Here is a 17,982-nt window from a genome sequence, read left to right on the forward strand (position 1 = left end):
AGCAACAAAGTTTGGGAAAATTAAACATTAGGTAACGGACACGCACACAAGTTTGTGACACAATCTCTTGCGGGGACATCCCAACAGACACGTATTCTTTTGCGCCTTTTACATGATAAGCGTTTATCTTCACTTGCCGGAGCATTAGAATCGCGAGGGCATGACCTTGTAGCCTTTAACAAGGATGCTCTGCCTCCAAGGTCCAAGAAGTGTTGCACTTTGCTCTCAAAACCCCCTGGATATAGATGCTCACACTGCACACACTCAGACGTGAACATACATTACATGTTATATTGCGGTACCTGCATGATACTCTATGAATTGTGCTAGCCTTAACTACTATAGCCATCTCTCATTGTCAGTGATAATGTCATGTAACTTCTACACTCTCCTCCCTTTCTTGTCACCCTATATCACTTGCTTCTTCCCTCCCTCTCTCCTTTATAACCCCTCTCTCCGACGCCATCCTCACTCTTCCTCCCTATCTCCACTGGACTGACCTAACCCACTTTGATTTGGGGGAACACAAGCAGGAACTACACCAGGCGGAACTAACAATGATTTTTGCATATTCGTCAGCTGAACTGTAAAGGATTTTTTTTTTTTTAAATATCATTGTAATACCTTTAAATGCACAAAGGATTTGTGTACTCAAGCTAAGAGTTTGCTTATTGGCATTTAATATATGTTATAATTCAGTGTCTCGCCATAGAAATCTGGAGGCCATGAGAGGGTGAATGAGAGGGAAAGAGCGCAGTAGACAAAAGAAAAGTTTGTGAAAAACAATAACATTGCTTGAATCCTTAATATTTCATTACTAATTTGCAAACTACTTGTAAGTATAATTTACTTTCTTATTTACCGTTATTGTTTTGATGTGACAATTTGTACAGACATTTCATTTCATTTTTATTTTCAGCAATTATTTTTATAATCTTTTTTTGAAGAATCAGGGATAATCCATATAGTCCATTATTCTGTCAGATAGATCAACAAACAATTCAACTTTTTAGTATTCATAACAGAAAAATTAGATTGATCCCTGGAGATATTTTTTCGTGCAGCCAAATATATGGACAGAATTGGACAATGGAATGAATGGTAAGGACATTTAAACTATTACTTTTATAAAGGATTGTTTATTATCTAATGTAATTACTGTAAACATTTGAATTGCAGGCCCTTTACTTCAGGACGTTGGATTGAATTTTGTGGTGTTTATACAGCAAAGCAAATAAAACAGCACCCCCTGCTGTTTGTAAACACTTGGAATTACTCTACCGTGAATGTAGTCCTGCATTGAGCAGAATTAACTGCACTATTCTCTATGGCCTTTATTCCATTCCCTTCTATCATTTACTGTCCTAACGTTTACAATTCTATTAAAGATTTTATTATATAATTGAATCGGAACAGACAGAGCCGTACTAAACATAAATTGCTCCAATAATTACTCAGTTATATATTTGGTCTGCAGTGTGTGTAAAATGCAGAATAGACCATTTTATATGGAAAGAAAATGTGTAAGTGCTTGAAAATGCAATATGCAACTGACACCAACACTGTAGAATTTAATTCAGACTTTCAGTGCCAATTATATTGTCCATAAAGGTTGATTGCTGAAAACATTTACAGAAGTCAATTGGTGTGTTATGGCACCATTGCATCCAGGCAGCATACAGGAATCAGTAAATGTGCCAATGAATGCCAATGATAGTCACTGTTAAAATATATGAGGATAATATATCCTTTTTTTTTATTGACAGATATGAGGGGATCATCCCCAAGTGACCGACAGAGAGATACACTCGGACAGACAGACGGAAGGACAGACAGGCGCGGGGCGACTGACACCGAGAAGCGGTAAACGGCAGGAAGGCAGCCTGCCTCACACAAAGACCTGCACGCACCGAGACGGACAGACAGACAGTCTGATGCCAACTGTCTCTACTGCGAATCTCACGGGACAACTCCTCCTCCTGCTGTTGCTATGGGCAACCCACCCTGCCGTGGCAACCAACTGGCTGTAAGTGGGCCCGTTCCGCGGGCCTCGGCGCGGACACAATGAGGCGCATTGTGCCGCGGCCGGGCGCCAGCGTGACGCGTCTCCCTGTGCCCGCAGGTCGCTGGCGCGGATGCCACGCTCCAGGCCCGTGTCCGGGGCGGCCTCCTGCGGGCGGCTGCGGGGGCTGTCCGTGGGGCAGGTGGGGGTGTGCAGGGCCAGGGGCGAGGTGATGGAGTCCGTGCGCAGGGCAGCCGAAATGGTCATAGAAGAGGTAAGAGGAAGACCGGCCCAGGGAATCCCCATAACGCCAGGCACTGCCAGTCAGTCACTACTCACCCTGCCATACCATATACTGTCTGTGTCAAAAGAATATCTCTTTACAAAAAACTACCGCTGTTTAAGTTGTTTTTTTTTGTTTTTTCTTAAATAGGCTGGTAAGTATTTTCATATATGGTATTTGTTTTAAAACTTTTAATAATCTTTTTTTTTGCAGGAATTGTCAGTTAGTTGGACTGTACTTTGCTCAATCAAATAACAATTACTCTGCTTTGTGTTTCGTTGGTCCCATTCCTCTACATCTCTGGACCAGTAACGGCACCACACACATTCAAATCCTGCTGCTGTAATGTCCAGTCAGTCCATTCTATGCCTGCTCATTGATAACCTGTAACTGGAACATTGTTTCTAGTCAATATCCGTTTTCCGTAAAAGCACTTCGAGATCATAAAAGCCGGCTCATAAACCCAATAGATTATGATTATTACAACACCCTTGCATCTCGTGTTTTTTTCTCACCGGTGTGTATCCAGTGCCAGCACCAGTTCCGTAACCGGCGATGGAACTGCTCCACCACCGCCCGCGGAGTCAACGTGTTCGGGAGGGTCATGACCCAGGGTGAGCTTTGTCATGGCAACACAACTCACAGCAACAGCAACTGAATCCCTGACGATTACATCATGGGAACACAATGATTGATCCTGGCCATGTGATAGGCCAATTTCAGGAGAATCTCAGCAAATTCCGGACTATGACCTAATGTGAACATACCTGTTGACAATATGCTAAATAATTTCAGTAAATTTATTCGATGAAGAGAATTCATGACTCATTGACTCTGTGCTACAACAGATTCTATAGAGCAACCAGATGGGGAGTGCCTATGCTCTTTCAGACTTATGCTCCCTTTTACAACACAGGAGCTTCCAGTGCTATAATTTTCACCAATAGATGTGGCCAAAAGAACAACAATTTTTGCCACAATATTGATAGGCCCTCTCGTTAATATTCATAAAAGTTACAGAATTTGAATATTCAATCAGACTCAGAGGTAGGAAGATTTGAATAATTTGAAGTGTTTGATATATGGTGCTGTACATCTGGCTGGTCTATAGAATGCCTGTTCCACTGCTTAGCAGGAATGTTAGTGTAGCTGCTCTGGGGACGGTAGTATTTGAGTGATGAAGGCCTGAGGTGAGGTGTTCCGCGCGGTGGCTGGTTTCCTGAACAGGTACGCGCGAGGCCGCTTTCGTGCACGCCCTGTCCTCAGCAGCCGTGGCTGTCGCCGTGACGAGGGGGTGCAGCCGCGGGGAGCTGGAGAGGTGTGGCTGTGACCGGAAGGTCAGGGGCGTCAGTCCTGAGGGTGAGTCTCTGCCCCTCACACTGCAGAACCCCGCCCTCTCTGTCTGTCCGTCACACTGCAGAACTCCGCCCTCTCTGTCTGTCCGTCACACTGCAGAACTCCGCCCTCTCTGCCCCTCACACTGCAGAACTCCGCCCTCTCTCTGCCCCTCACACTGCAGAACCCCGCCCTCTCTGCCCCTCACATTGCAGGACTCCGCCCTCTCTGTCCGTCACACTGCAGAACTCCGCCCTCTTTGTCCGTCCATCACACTGCAGAACTCCGCCCTCTCACTGCCCCTCACACTGCAGAACTCCGCCCTCTCTGTCCATCACACTGCAGGAACGCCGCCCCTACCTGCCCGGCTAGCACAGGACACAGGGATGGCAGCAGTAACATGCCTGAAAGAGTGCCAAGTGGAGGGTGGCGGGTCATTAGGAAGGATGCCTCTCTACCCCCCTGTGCTATGTACACAGTCACCTTCTCTTTACCTGTCTGTTTGGACCTGTTGCAATCCTGCACACGCCCGATTGCCAAAACTGTTTCAAAAGCGGCTTCTGACCGTAACTGTTGCGCTGCTCTACGTGACCGCTGAGATGCCAGCGTGAATATGAGTGTGTGAGTGTTGCAGAGCGTTGCCCAGACTTGTCCGTCCACGTGTGTGTGTTCAGAGTGCTCATCTCTTCCCCGCTCAGGTTTCCAGTGGTCTGGCTGCTCAGACAACTTGTCCTACGGGGTGGCCTTTTCCCAAACATTTGTGGACGAGACGGAGCGTGCCAAGGGGCTGTCGCTAGGGCGACCACTCATGAACATCCACAACAACGAGGCTGGAAGGAAGGTGGGGATGAGGCTGTAAAATCCTGTTAAAACGTGAAAGGACTGAAAAGCTCTGAACAACAACTTAATTACTGATGAGCACCATTCATTGCTGGTACTGTCACAGCGGCAAAATAACCTGCATGGCATCTTCATATAACCCCAGCAAATTGTCCTTTCTCTGGTCTCTACCCCTCTTTCCTACATCCTTTCTTCTTGTTTTTCTGCTCTTTCTCCCTGTCCTCCTTTTTTTTCTCTCTATTCCACGTTCCTTCTGTTTTCTTCTTTTCTCCCCCACTCCCCATTTTCCTCTTCTCTGTCTGTCTCCTCCTGTTTTCCTACCCTTTCTCCTCCTCCCCCCATTTTCCTCTCCTCTTTTTCCCCCTCCCCCTGTTTTCATCCCTTCTTTCTCTCCCTCTCCCCCTGTTTTCCACTCCTCTCTCCCCCTGTTTTCCTCTCCTCTCTCTCCCTCTCCCCCTGTTTTCCTGCGGTCCTACAGGCCATCCTCCACAACATGCAGGTGGAGTGTAAGTGCCACGGGGTCTCTGGCTCCTGTGAGCTCAGGACCTGCTGGAAGGTGATGCCACCGTTCCGGCGTGTGGGAGCCGTGCTGAAGGAGCGTTTCGACGGGGCCACCGAGGTGGGTGCTGGGGGCCCGCAGTGAGTGGGGGGGGGTGGGGGTGGGGGGGGGGGGGGTGACATCAGATGATATGCTTACCCTGCTATAAAAAACAACTATGCCCAGCTTGAAAATTGAGCTGGTTATAAGTTGATCTAGCTGGGTATGAGCTGGTCAACCAGCATGGCCAAGTTGGCAATAACACTCATCTAGCTGGGTAGGAGCTGGTCAACCAGCATGGCCAAACTGGTCATAACACTGGTCTAGCTGGGTATAAGCTGGTCAACCAGCATGGCCAAGCTGGTCATAACACTGGTCTAGCTGGGTATGAGCTGGTCAACCAGCATGGCCAAGCTGGTCATAACACTGGTCTAGCTGGGTATGAGCTGGTCAACCAGCATAGCCCAGCTGGTCACAACACTGGTCTAGCTGGGTATGAGCTGGTCAACCAGTTAGTGCTGGTAGCTTGTCTGAGCTTGAGCCGGTGACCATGTGAATGTGGGAGCTGGCCCGAACTGGTGAACCAGCTAAACCTTGTTGAGCTGGGAGCTGGCCTGAACTGGTGAACCAGCTAAACCATGTTGAGCTGGGAGCTGGCCTGAACTGGTGAACCAGCTAAACCATGTTGAGCTGGGAGCTGGCCTAAACTGGTGAACCAGCTAAACCATGTTGAGCTGGGAGCTGGCCTGAACTGGTGAACCAGCTAAACCATGTTGAGCTGGGAGCTGGTCTGAACTTGTCAACCAGCTAAACCATGTTGAGCTGGGAGCTGGGAGCTGGGAGCTGGGAGCTGGGAGCTGGTCTGAACTGGTCAACCAGCTAAACCATATTGAGCTGGGAGCTGGTCTGAACTGATCAACCAGCTAAACCATGTTGAGCTGGGAGCTGGCCAACCAGCTACCAGCTATTTCAAAACCTAGCTTGAGCTGTAATTGTTTTTCAGCAGGATAGAGTATCAATGCCTGCATGACCCAGAGCAGTGCCCCTTTCATGAGAGGCATCTTGCATCTGCACCTTTAATTATACAAATAACATCCTGTACAAAGAATGGGTAGCTACAAGCATCATAAGGGTTTGGACAGTGAAATGATAGGGATTTAGTGCAGAGCTCATGAGACTATTCCACCACATAAGTTCATTCATTTCAATGCTAAGTGTGTGAAATTGTGGATACATAAGCATGGGTGACTGGACACAGTGTTGCTGCACTGGTCTGTCTGCTCCACAGTCTGTGGTGAGGTAGGACATTGGGTTCTGTACATTCTCAGAAATAAAGGTAGAACAAGTGTCTAAAAATAGTACAAATGCTTGTCGCTGGAGCGGTACCATATAGGTACATAAAACTAAAAGCTAGTAATATATAATTGATTCAGACTTGTTCTGCTTGGAAGATGTACCGATTTCTACCCAAAGAGAACATCACTGGATGTTTACATTTGGGAAATTTGATCCTTGAAGAACAAAACTGTACCTCCGCCGTTACGATATTTATGAGTGTATGACCTGGTTGCCTGTAGTAGAAGAGGGTGGTGCACCCCCCCATAGAGAGTGAGGGCACTGCTGTCCCCCCTCTCCTAGGTGCGTCTCTCTCGAGTGGGCTCCAGGACGGCCCTGCTGCCCCGAGACTCCCAGGTGAAGCCCCCGGCGGCCCGGGACCTGGTGTACCTCGCCCCCTCCCCGGACTTCTGCCGCCTCGACCCTGACAACGGCATCCCGGGCACCGCCGGCCGCCGCTGCAACGGTGAGACCCTCCGGCACGTTCCGCAGCACGCTGCCAGATGATCCGTGAAACCGAGAGCCTTTTAACGGCCACTGGTACATTTCAGTGAGCTGGCATCTCCGTTTATAAAATAAATAATAAATAAAGATTCCAACTTACTGAGATGTACCAGTGGCTTTAAAATTGCTTTTGCTTTCATGGATCTGAAGGGCCTGAAGGGCACTCCATGGGCTGATCTGTGTCATGTCAACGTTTCTTCATTCACAAGTGACCATGATTCACGGTGAACCTGATTTACTGAGGTCTCACACAGAGGTGAACCAGCATTGGTGTATACAGCTGTTTAGAAAATGAAGCAGATAATTGGTTGGTTGGAACAAAACCAGTGTATACACCAACCATTCAGCACAGGCCTTGCGCCCATTGTCCTAAATGCACACAGGGGTGCCGCCAGGGATTTTGGGCCCCATGAAAAGATCTGACTTTGTGCCCCTCCACCACAGGCCACCCCATTCCTGCACAATTACCGTGAGTCAGTATTTGTGCCAGTCAGTGGCCTTGGAATTGTCCTAACTGCCCCCTATATGGTGCCTCCGAATGGACATGGCGCCAAACTCCTCAAAATGGAGGACACTGAGAATCTGGTTGGGAATGGAATGAAATGGGCAGTATTTTCTCTAAAGGCCCTGGGGAGAAGGCAACACGGCCCACCAGACTCCATCTGGAGTAAGCCCTATAAAATTATCTGGTGGAACCAGGAAGTGTATACAGCCATGATTAGCCTTCACTTCCTGCTTCCACCAGCCAGTTTGGATGGTTGAAACAACATTTCGGGTGGTGTAAAGCTACATGTGCTGGTCAGAACTGTGCTGACCTGCGTGCTTACTCTTGCTGCTCTATCCCCACCCCTCCCCCCTCCCCCCGGATCCAGGTACCTCCCGACTGGCACCGGACGGGTGTGAGCTGGTGTGCTGTGGCCCCGGGTTCCGGGCGGGCCGGGCGGAGGTGGTCCAGCGCTGCTCCTGCAAGTTCTCCTGGTGCTGCTCAGTCCGCTGCCAGCAGTGCAAGAACACTGTGCTCATCCACACCTGTAAAGAATGAGAGGGGCCAGAGAGGAGGGGCAGGGGGGGGGGCAGGCCCTCACACACACACAGTGTGCACACTAACCAGCCAATGCAGGCGACACCACCGTACACGGACACCACCACACCGACTGCTCACCGCATTGCGCCGAGAATATAACAATATAACACCGCAGTTCTCTGGAAATCATTCACAGTGACATGTAAGCTCCTCCAGTGATCTATTCCTCAGTGCAAAAAGTGCACAACACACGAGTGTACATAGATGTGCGCTACGTAGCACAGTGACATGACTAGACTGGATATGTCAACTGAATCATTGGACTTCACTCCCCGTAGTTATCTGCGGCTAATCAGCGGTGATGGGGAGCTTATTCACCCAAAGACTTCTGGGAAGTGTAATTACGCAATAAGAGGATAGTAAAAAATATACTTTTAGAATCAGCCTGTGTTTCCCCCCAAAGCAGACTGACTGCACATACTTAAGACAGGCACAGGACAGAGGCTTCTTACATTATTTCAATACATTTTAAGTTCATACGCTACAGCAACATGCATGCTCAGACACACAGACAGGCAGACAGTGCCCTACATTACAACTAATTCACAGAGTGACAACGCTTTTGAGGCCGACTTTAGCGAAAGTAACAGCAGGTAACAAAATGTTTATCGTGTAACACTACGCATCGTCACATATGGCAGTAAGTTAGGCTATAGCTACCTCTTTACAGCCTTTATGTCCCTGTATTCGCTGTATTTATATCGATGTCTGTAACTGTTGTCTCTATTTATTTGCACATCAGTCTCTCCCATTGTATCTATCCACCTACGCAGATGTTGTTCGTCATTTTGCCCGTGCGCCTCCCAGTAACACCTCCCGCCAGCTCCCCCTCCCCAGCACCCCTGCCTCTCCATCCTCCGACTCTGTTCACCACCAGTCTGGTTTCTGTTGTGTGCTGCTCCATTACCTGGCATTTTATAGTTGACAAATAAACAGTTTCGCCCTAAAAAAAGTGAGTGGCCGCATGCTGTATGATTCTGTATTTGTTTAATAGTGTTATTCACATGTAGCTGATGCACACAGATATCCCAAACAATTGTGTTGAAGTGAACAATCACCATTTCTTGTCAGTTAAACCATTTTTATTACAAATATTATGTGATTACAAACACCCAGAAAATCTATAAGAACAGATCCTTATTATTATTAATATTATTATTATTATTATCAGTTATTTTAAATAACTAATATTTTGGTTATGAACAATTCACCACCAAAATGGTGTTCTCGCACATACTAGCAAAAAAACATAAAATAATAATAAAAATAATAATAAAAACTCAAGTTTCAAAACGAATAACCGCTACAATTTCCCCAAAACAAAAAAAATATAATATACATATTAATACATCAAAAAGAAAAAAAAATTCAGTTCTCTGTACCCCCTACCGGTGGCAGTAGATTGCAAGAGAAAAATGCACTTGAAGTTCCCATGATCAGCCAGCAGGTGGAGCCAAAAACATCACTTGCCAACTTGCGTACAGTCTGTAATTATGGTTCATTCAATTCGCGTCATGAAGTAAACCAAAATAATTCCACACCCGTCCCTCATAGCATCTATGTGGCGTGGTAATAAAACAAACTAATTTTTAAAAAAATGGACTACTAGAGAAAAAGGGGAGACGTTCCTTCGCTCTCCCTCGTTCTCTTGCATGAGGAGAACTGTGCTGTTAGGCAAGTACTGACAAACCTCTCTCTCAGGATTCACCGCATGCTCAGAGTACAGATATGTTTGCTTGTTTTTTGTTGTAATGGTATTAAACCCTCATCCCTTTCGCAGTAATTGCCCCCTCTTTTTTGCACCCTCCCCTCCTCCCCTCCCTGTTCCCCAGCCGCCCGGTCGTTCTCTCTCTCCGTTTCTCCTCTCCTCTCTCTATAGCAGAGCGCAGCGCTTCTTGGGCTTGGTCTCGGGGGGCTCCAGAGCAGCTAGGATAGCCTCGTCGAACACATTCTTCAGGCCTCGCTGAGGAAGAACAGGGAGGGTTATTCTGTGTTCCTCTCGCCCGAAAACACGCGTGCACCGCCATGCAAGCACAAACACGCTCACAGACACACACAGGCAAAGACGCACACACACAGGCAAAGACACACACACACAGGCAAAGACACACAGGGAAAGACGCTCACACACAGGGAAAGACACACACACACACAGGGAAAGACACACAGGGAAAGACGCACACACACAGGGAAAGACACACACACAGGCAAAGACACACAGGGAAAGACGCTCACACACAGGGAAAGACACACACACACACAGGGAAAGACACACAGGGAAAGACGCACACACACAGGGAAAGACACACACAGGCAAAGACGCATACACACAGGCAAAGACACTCACACACATACAAAGACTCACACACAGGCAAAGACACGCACACACAGGCAAAGACACGCACACACAGGCAAAGACTTCCACACACTAGCTCATGGACTGTATGCATGCACATACACACACAATTGGGACACACACACACACACACACACACACACACACACACACACACACACACACACACACACACAAGAGAGAATAATAACACAAACATCTCAACAGAGATCCAGATGGTTAAAATGGCAGCCAGGGGCTGAGAGAGGGGCACAGTGAACACACTGCACTGAGGGGCACGGATCCCAGCCGGCGCACGCTAACACCGCATCATTAAAGATGCATGAGCTCCACCAATCAGGACGCCGAGCGGGGCCAGGCTCGTTCATCCGCGGCCAACTGCGACAAAATGTCCCGACACATTCCGTGCGAGACAGCCAGGACGCAGCGCATCCCAGCCCGAGAGCAACTCTCCAGACGCGGGCAGCAGTGCAGAGCATGCTAATCAGCCCGGACGCCGCCAGGAGACGCGTTAGCGCACAGGCCCTGGTCTTTAAACGGCCCCACGGCCACAAACACACACTGAGCTCCACTACGCCTTCGACAACATCTTTAACAAGATCTTTAACAGTCTACTCCGAGTGACTCCTGGGCCATATCAACTTACATACTTATACTTTCACCACTGTGATGACTCAATTAGGGGCGCCACAACGCGATACGCAGTTCTTGCGATGGCGCTGGAGACGTCTGGGTATTAACTGGCGAACTGAAATTGTGACACTCTCGTGATTCACGTCCGTAGGTCACGTCTCACAGCTGGTTTCTGGGAGCCGCCGCCGTGCACCGTATGCTAACCCGCCCTGTCCTCTGGGACTTAGCTCAGACTGAATGAGCCGGTAACTGAGCGCTGATCTTTTATCTGCCACCTCTGAATCCACGCATCCTTTGTAACGTCCTGCCGGTGGGGCATTGTCCCCATGCGACGACGCATCCGTGCCAATATCTCTTTCCTGAAGAAACTCAATGTTAAAGCTAATTGTTCGAGGCCTTGACTGATGACTCTTTGCAGTTCTTCATTGTACTGCTAATTTAAGGGACTAAACTGAACAGCAACACCTTAAAGAAAGACCATGTTATCTTTCTGTGGGAAGTGCTTATCACCAAGCCAGAACAGTGTCAAAGAACGAACGCCCACTACTTCAGGGACATAAAATCCAGATTACCGTACATTTAGCAGCTCAATCAAGTCTAAGTAACTGAAAACCAAGCTATAACTAAAACATATATACCCGAATAACCATAAAATATTTAGATTATTATCGTAAAATTTTCCCAAACTCAATAGTTTAGGCCGTAAATTCTGAATAAAGTGCTGCGTCTTTGCGAAGACAGCACGTTTTGGCAGTCACCTTAAACTCAGCATTGATAGCGGTTATGTTCTCAGCCTTGTTGCAGTAGCCACCGTGGGATATCGGCGGTGAGGAATATGCGTCTGTAACGGTGCGTGTCAGTACATGGGATATCAGCGGTGAGGAATATGCGTCTGTAACAGTGCGTGTCAGTACGTGGGCTATCAGCGGTGAGGAATATGCGTCTGTAACAGTGCGTGTGAGTACGTGGGCTATCAGCGGTGAAGAATATGCGTCTGTAACAGTGCGTGTCAGTACGTGGGCTATCAGCGGTGAGGAATATGCGTCTGTAACAGTGCGTGTCAGTACGTGGGATATCAGCAGTGAGGAATATGCGTCTGTAACGGTGCGTGTCAGTACGTGGGACAGCAGCGGTGTGGAATACGGGTCTGTAACGGTGCATGTCTGTATGAGGGCTATCAGCGGTGAGGAATATGCGTCTGTAACAGTGCGTGTCAGTACGTGGGACAGCAGCGGTGTGGAATACGCGTCTGTAACGGTGCGTGTCAGTACGTGGGCTATCAGCGGTGAGGCGGTGAGGAATATGCGTCTGTAACGGTGCGTGTCAGTACGTGGGCTATCAGCGGTGAGGCGGTGAGGAATATGCGTCTGTAACGGTGCGTGTCAGTACGTGGGACAGCAGCGGTGTGGAATATGCGTCTGTAACGGCGCGTGTCAGTACCTGCGTCAGGGCAGAGCATTCCACATACTTGACCGCGCGGAGCTCCCGCGCCAGCTTGTCGCCGCTCTCGGGCAGCAGGGGGCGCTGTTTGTTCTTGGCCAGCTTGTCCACCGTGTTGCTGTCGTCGCGCAGGTCCACCTGCGTGCCCACCAGCAGGAAGGGGGTGCGGGGGCAGTGGTGGGAGATCTCAGGGACCCACTGAGGGCGGAGGGAGACGGGGAGAAGGGCGTCACACAGAGCACGGACCGACACGGAAACTAACAGCCTGAAGTATTCGATTACATCCCGTGTTATTTGCCTAGGCCTTTTTAAAGAAGACAGTCAAAGACGCTCTGCAAAGCAAGAGAAGGTCAAAATGGTGCAAAGTGAACTATCAAGCCCACAGCAAACACACACTGAATCAAACGGATGCCGGATCAAACCAGGATATCGTACTTGGCACCAACCAACAGACCCTCTCAAGTCAGCCAACACATAAGCGATACATTTATTGATTATTATAAGGATCCCCGATAACTCATGCAATAGCAACCAGCTAGTCTTCCTTGGGTCCAATGCCTTTACATCAAAATATGTGAGTGTGTGTGAGTGTGTGTGTGTGTGTGAGAATGAGAGGCATCGATGAAATTCGGATTTTGCATTTGGATGCAGGTGCTATGTAAATGCAGTCCATTTTCCATTTTACCATGTCACAACATGCAGGCTCATGTAACATACAGCATCATTTATACGTCATACCCAAGGGGGAAACAAATCCAATCAAACCCAGCGAAAGACAAAAATATCAAAATGGTAGAACCTACCTTTTCCCGAACATTCTCACAGGAGGAGGGCGATACGACGGAGAAGCAGACCAGGAACACGTCCGTCTGGGGATAGCTGAGGGGCCGCAGCCTGTCGTAGTCTTCCTGTCCTGGAAGGAAACCAGAGGGAAAGGTTACAGCACACCAGACCACGCGCACGCACGCACGGACACACACACACACACACACAGGCTTACTGGACACAACAGACCACACACACAGGCTGACTGGACACAAAAGACCACGACCACACACACACACACACACACACACACACACACACACACACACACAGACACACACAAAGGCTTACTGGACACAACAGACCACACACACAAGCTGACCGGACACAAAAGAGCACACGCACACACAGCTGACCAGAGACACACACACACACATACACGCACACGCATACGCACAAACTGACCAAACACAACAGGCCATATGCGCACAGGCTGATCGGACACAGCAGACCACACACACACACCCACACCCACACAAACTGACCGGACACAACAGACCACGCACACACATAGGCTAACCGGACTCAACAGACCACACACACAGGCTAATCCTATATTATACACGAAGTGCGTACAACTGGAAGCTAATGAAATCTCTGCCTGGGATTATCTCTCGGCAACAGCGTAAAGAAAACACATTGAAATGGCATCGCATTTTACCTGCAGTGTCGAACAGGCCGAGTGTGTAGGGCTCCCCACCGATCATCACTGTGACTGCGTAGTTATCAAACACCTGAGAACAGCAGGGAGATGCTGATGAAGGGGGGGGGGGCGTGGGCAGCAGAGCACGATGGGAGTAACCGCAGGGGTGCCTCCAGAGTCTAACACTTCACTCAAGTATTTGGACAGTGACGCGTTTTTTGTTGTTTTTGCTCTGTACTCCAGCAAACAGTGGAAATAGACCCATATTGGGTGAACCGTTTAGGAATTAGACATTTTCAATACATAGTGTACTGTTTAAAAATGTATATATGAAAAATAAAATAGGGTCACTGTCCAAATATTTACAGGCTGCACTGCATGCCTGTTCCCAACCCTGCTCGCACATCTATGCAGAAATAAAAGGGGGAAACACTCGCTTTCGAGTTATAAAACTTTCTTCTGTTCTACAATTAAACTTGAGAACTGTGGTTAAGACATGTCTTAAGCAGATCAGTGAATGTCCAGTAATGCGATATCTAGACAAGAGGAATATTTTATCAAAACCTAGCGATATCTCAGCCGCCCAGGTTTAGAGCCTATGAAACACATTGCACATTTCCAGTGCATATTTTACACAAAGCAATTCCAAAAAAAAGTAATACACCCCAAAAATCCAAAGTCAATTTTGAAACAAAAATGTGAATGAAACGCTAATCGAACTGACAACTGCTACAACAATGGTAACTAGGCACAGCCCCTTCCCTCACCGTTGGCACATATTCAGAGGGGAACTTGTTGGTTGTATAGGAGATCAGTAGGCAGGTCTTCCCCACAGCACCATCCCCCACAACCACACACTTTATGGTCTGCATCTACAGTCGGAGAAAGGGAGACAATTTAACACTTACCCTAAATAGTGTGTACAAGACACAAGGTAATATTAAGTACACAATGCAGGAAATGTAGTTCAAACGGGATAAAAAAACAATGAAAACAAATCTCACTGTCAGAACAGTGTCAACTCTTATGGGAAAGGTATTAGTATTAGTTCCCTATGCTTATTGGGTGATTAAACTATGTCTAATCCAACAGTTCGTTATTTAAAGAATGGTTGTGAAATAAAGGCGCATTGACGAAACACCGAACAGACGCTTGCCAGAACATTCACTGTAAGAAATGGCAGTATCTCAGGTTAGAACACCGCCACATAAACGAAGGGGCGGAAACTAACTACGTCGTATAAAAACGCAAAATTAACTTCACAAAATAAGCACTTACAAAGCACAACTCACTAAACTAAGTTACCTGATGCAATTCATTCTTAATGTAACGTCTGCTGTGGTTTAGCTAGTTATTGTATCATTCATTTAGATTAAGACACTTTAAATAAAATAACGTTAGTGTATACATTTACGTTAGATGACCAAGCCAGCTATTTGTACTTTACTTCCGCATATCAGAGATTCGTGGAGCTGGGGCTTGTCTTGACGTTAGCGTACCTACAAGTTAGAGACTTTGAATGGCAGCGTTACGATGGGTTACTTCCTCGAACTATCCACAATATTACCTACATAGTGATAGCCAAGTTTCCAAACGCCAACGAATTACTATCATTTTCAAGTTCATGTAATTTTAATGTTGATTCTGCCTTTCAATCGTATCTAAAACACAAATAACATTACACCGCACGGCACAGCCCAAACATATTTCTTTAGGCTATATATTTTAACTAATTTCCATATAGTCTAGGTAGCTACCAAGATTGCTCAGATTACGCATAGTCGGGTTAACGTTAGCTAACGCAAGATGCAAATGTATACTTTCGTTTAGCTTGCTAACTAGGCATTATATAATTCCCTCAATTATGAAGAAAAACTATTGGCTAGTGTCAGCTAGCCAGGCAATTAACCGATTTGGCTAGCTTATTATATTGTTCCAAAATCTTTAATTAATTACAAAGTCGTGCGATGTTGCCAGGACATAGATTATACAACAACATACGATTTAGCTAAAATGACATATCACTGGCTACCTAACGTAGTTGACATCGCTAGACTCGTGCTAAATATTGACTAGTTTCGAAACTTTTCCAAGTTGCGAAAACTTAATCGCTAACGTTAGCCGCTAGCAAGCGAGTTTGGTAACCTAGCTAGCAATGGTAACACAAATAATGTTACAACTGAAGTTAACTACAGTGATAACACCACACATAATTTACTGTAAATCAAATATAAATTATGTTCTATTAGTTGATAAGTTTTTATTGAGTTTTACTATAGAAACCAAAACTTTCACGAAGAACCATCAACTTACCTTCTGACTCCGACAATTAGGCGTTGGTTACATCCGGGTTCGTCTGCACGAATTCTACGTCAACGAGAGAGGGCGTGTTTGTGGAACCCGACCGGTCATCGAGGGGCCGCCCGTAAGCCGATGGTTCTAATCATCAATATCAATACCTCGTCATTAGTATCTATATGAACAAGTATGTTATGAACATATCAGATGTGTTGTATTGCACGTGCACACACATATATTGCATCCTAAAATTCCCTTTAAGTGAGGATTTTCTAACATGATTTAGTGACAGTAATAACAGGATTTAGTGAGTGATAAAAGCAATTCATGTTGTGCAGAGGACAGGGCAATGATAGAGTCAGATGGATGCGGTTTTCCAAGCCAGCCTATAGCTAAGATGACCAAGGTGATTGGCTGGTAGCAGGAAGGGTGGTCACAGCCCCAGTGTAACCACAATAAGATCAGTGTGGCTGCTGGGCCCCTGAGCAAGGCCCCAACCCCACATTTCACTATAATGTAACTGTAATGAAATGTAGTCCCTATTGCTGAACACATCGTTCAACACTGTGTGTGTGTGTGTGTACACCTCAGCCTTGGTGCTGTGCTTGTCATACAAGGGAGGAAGAATGCGATGGAGAGGAGGAAGGGACCAAATTTAGTGGGGGTTTGTCTGCATCCTCATTTCAAATTCTTCAATTAATACAAGTAAAAATCTCCACTGCTGGATCCGATTAAAACGTTCTGGTGTGGAAGAGGAATTGTTTTATATCAAATTATACAAAACGTCTGCACAAGCTCCCACAAGATAGACAACGTTTGAAAAGGGAAAACATTGCTATTTATTAACACATTTAACGTCCCCTTCAGATACGTAGACTAAATGTGGTGAAGTATTCCCCCTGGTGGCCATTGGTAAAACCACAGTACGGCGATGTACTTCGAACGGCGAGTTATCAATTTGGGGATCTTGGGAAATAGTGGGCAATAAATGAGTCCCGTCACTACGTCGATAAAACGAAAGTAGTATTCCAAAATAAATATTGTGATGCACCAAAGACCTGATACATTTAAGACGGGTTAACCCTGCGGCCAGAAAACAGAAATTAGTGTGTGGTTAATATGACTTCGTATTTTGCTAATATTAGATCATTAAAAATATTATTTGTCAAAATGGGTCTTGATTTTAGACTCAAGGAGTCGGTCAAAGCCAATCTCATGTCTGCAGATGACAGAAGTTGTTTCTAAGGAAAATACACTGTGCAAAATTCTGGACAACATGATTGTGTCAAATTAGAAGTACTTTACATAACACATCTGTTTGGTTCTGCTTTTTTATGTTTGTTGGGTTGTTTTTTAACCGGAAGAAATTACATTAATTACTGCCACCTGAAAAATAGGGAGTGTTGTCTCTTGTCCATAATTTACCATGTGTGTGATAGAAAAAAAAATCTTAAGAAACAGAAGACAAAAAAAATAAATAAATCAGAAACAAAAACCTCCAACAGGGCCAAGAAAAGAACTGTAGCAGTCGAAGTATCCTGAATCAAAACAAGGACCATGGGAGCTGCATTGTTGCTCAACAAAAATGAAAACTTTATGAGACCTCATCTTAGATTTTGTTGAGTCTGGGGATTCAACTTGCCCACCAGTCGAGACTCCTACCTCAACCTTATTGAAAGATTTTAGCTAAATGTGGCCCTACTTCAGAAACACTGTTCACTCTCACAATTCAAGTTCACTCCCTTAATTAATTGCACAACCCCAGAACCTACATTTCTAGAGAAAATTGTCAAGATACTCAAACCATCTGTCTGGCTCCGAAAAAAATCATTCCACATTTCTTCCCCATTCTGATATTTGGTCTGA

General features: G+C 46.4%; 2 protein-coding genes across 2 annotated transcripts; one reads left to right on the plus strand and one right to left on the minus strand.

Moving 5' to 3' along the window:
- Nucleotides 1–705: 705 nt before the first annotated feature.
- wnt4b (wingless-type MMTV integration site family, member 4b) lies at nt 706–7,879 on the plus strand. Its single transcript, XM_061236407.1, has 10 exons — nt 706–835; nt 1,065–1,101; nt 1,767–2,026; nt 2,123–2,276; nt 2,815–2,899; nt 3,513–3,644; nt 4,319–4,461; nt 4,939–5,079; nt 6,637–6,799; nt 7,710–7,879. The coding sequence occupies exons 3-10, from the start codon at nt 1,935–1,937 to the stop codon at nt 7,877–7,879; spliced, it is 1,080 nt and encodes a 359-aa protein (XP_061092391.1). The 5' UTR covers nt 706–835; nt 1,065–1,101; nt 1,767–1,934.
- Nucleotides 7,880–8,891: 1,012 nt separating this feature from the next.
- Nucleotides 8,892–16,194, minus strand: cdc42l (cell division cycle 42, like). Its single transcript, XM_061236522.1, has 6 exons — nt 16,132–16,194; nt 14,586–14,690; nt 13,837–13,909; nt 13,154–13,263; nt 12,351–12,548; nt 8,892–9,884 (listed from the first exon to the last, which is right to left on the minus strand). Exons 2-6 carry the CDS (start codon nt 14,688–14,690, stop codon nt 9,795–9,797), a joined length of 576 nt encoding a protein of 191 aa, XP_061092506.1. The 5' UTR covers nt 16,132–16,194; the 3' UTR covers nt 8,892–9,794.
- Between the last annotated feature and the right edge of the window lie 1,788 nt (nt 16,195–17,982).

The sequence above is a fragment of the Conger conger genome, chromosome 1 (assembly GCF_963514075.1).
Source record: "Conger conger chromosome 1, fConCon1.1, whole genome shotgun sequence".
In the NCBI taxonomy this organism is placed as follows: Eukaryota; Metazoa; Chordata; class Actinopteri; order Anguilliformes; family Congridae; genus Conger; species Conger conger.

Excerpts from the sequence above, each read along its gene's own strand:
- wnt4b (XM_061236407.1), top strand. The coding sequence starts at position 1,935 with ATGCCAACTGTCTCTACTGCGAATCTCACGGGACAACTCCTCCTCCTG. Across the intron at positions 2,027-2,122 it reads GCCGTGGCAACCAACTGGCT|GTCGCTGGCGCGGATGCCAC; the intron begins GTAAGTGGGCCC and ends CTGTGCCCGCAG. Across the intron at positions 6,800-7,709 it reads CGCCGGCCGCCGCTGCAACG|GTACCTCCCGACTGGCACCG; the intron begins GTGAGACCCTCC and ends CCCCGGATCCAG.
- cdc42l (XM_061236522.1), bottom strand. The coding sequence starts at position 14,690 with ATGCAGACCATAAAGTGTGTGGTTGTGGGGGATGGTGCTGTGGGGAAG. Across the intron at positions 13,910-14,585 it reads CCTCTGAATATGTGCCAACG|GTGTTTGATAACTACGCAGT; the intron begins GTGAGGGAAGGG and ends TGCTGTTCTCAG. Across the intron at positions 12,549-13,153 it reads GTGAGAATGTTCGGGAAAAG|TGGGTCCCTGAGATCTCCCA; the intron begins GTAGGTTCTACC and ends CTCCGCCCTCAG.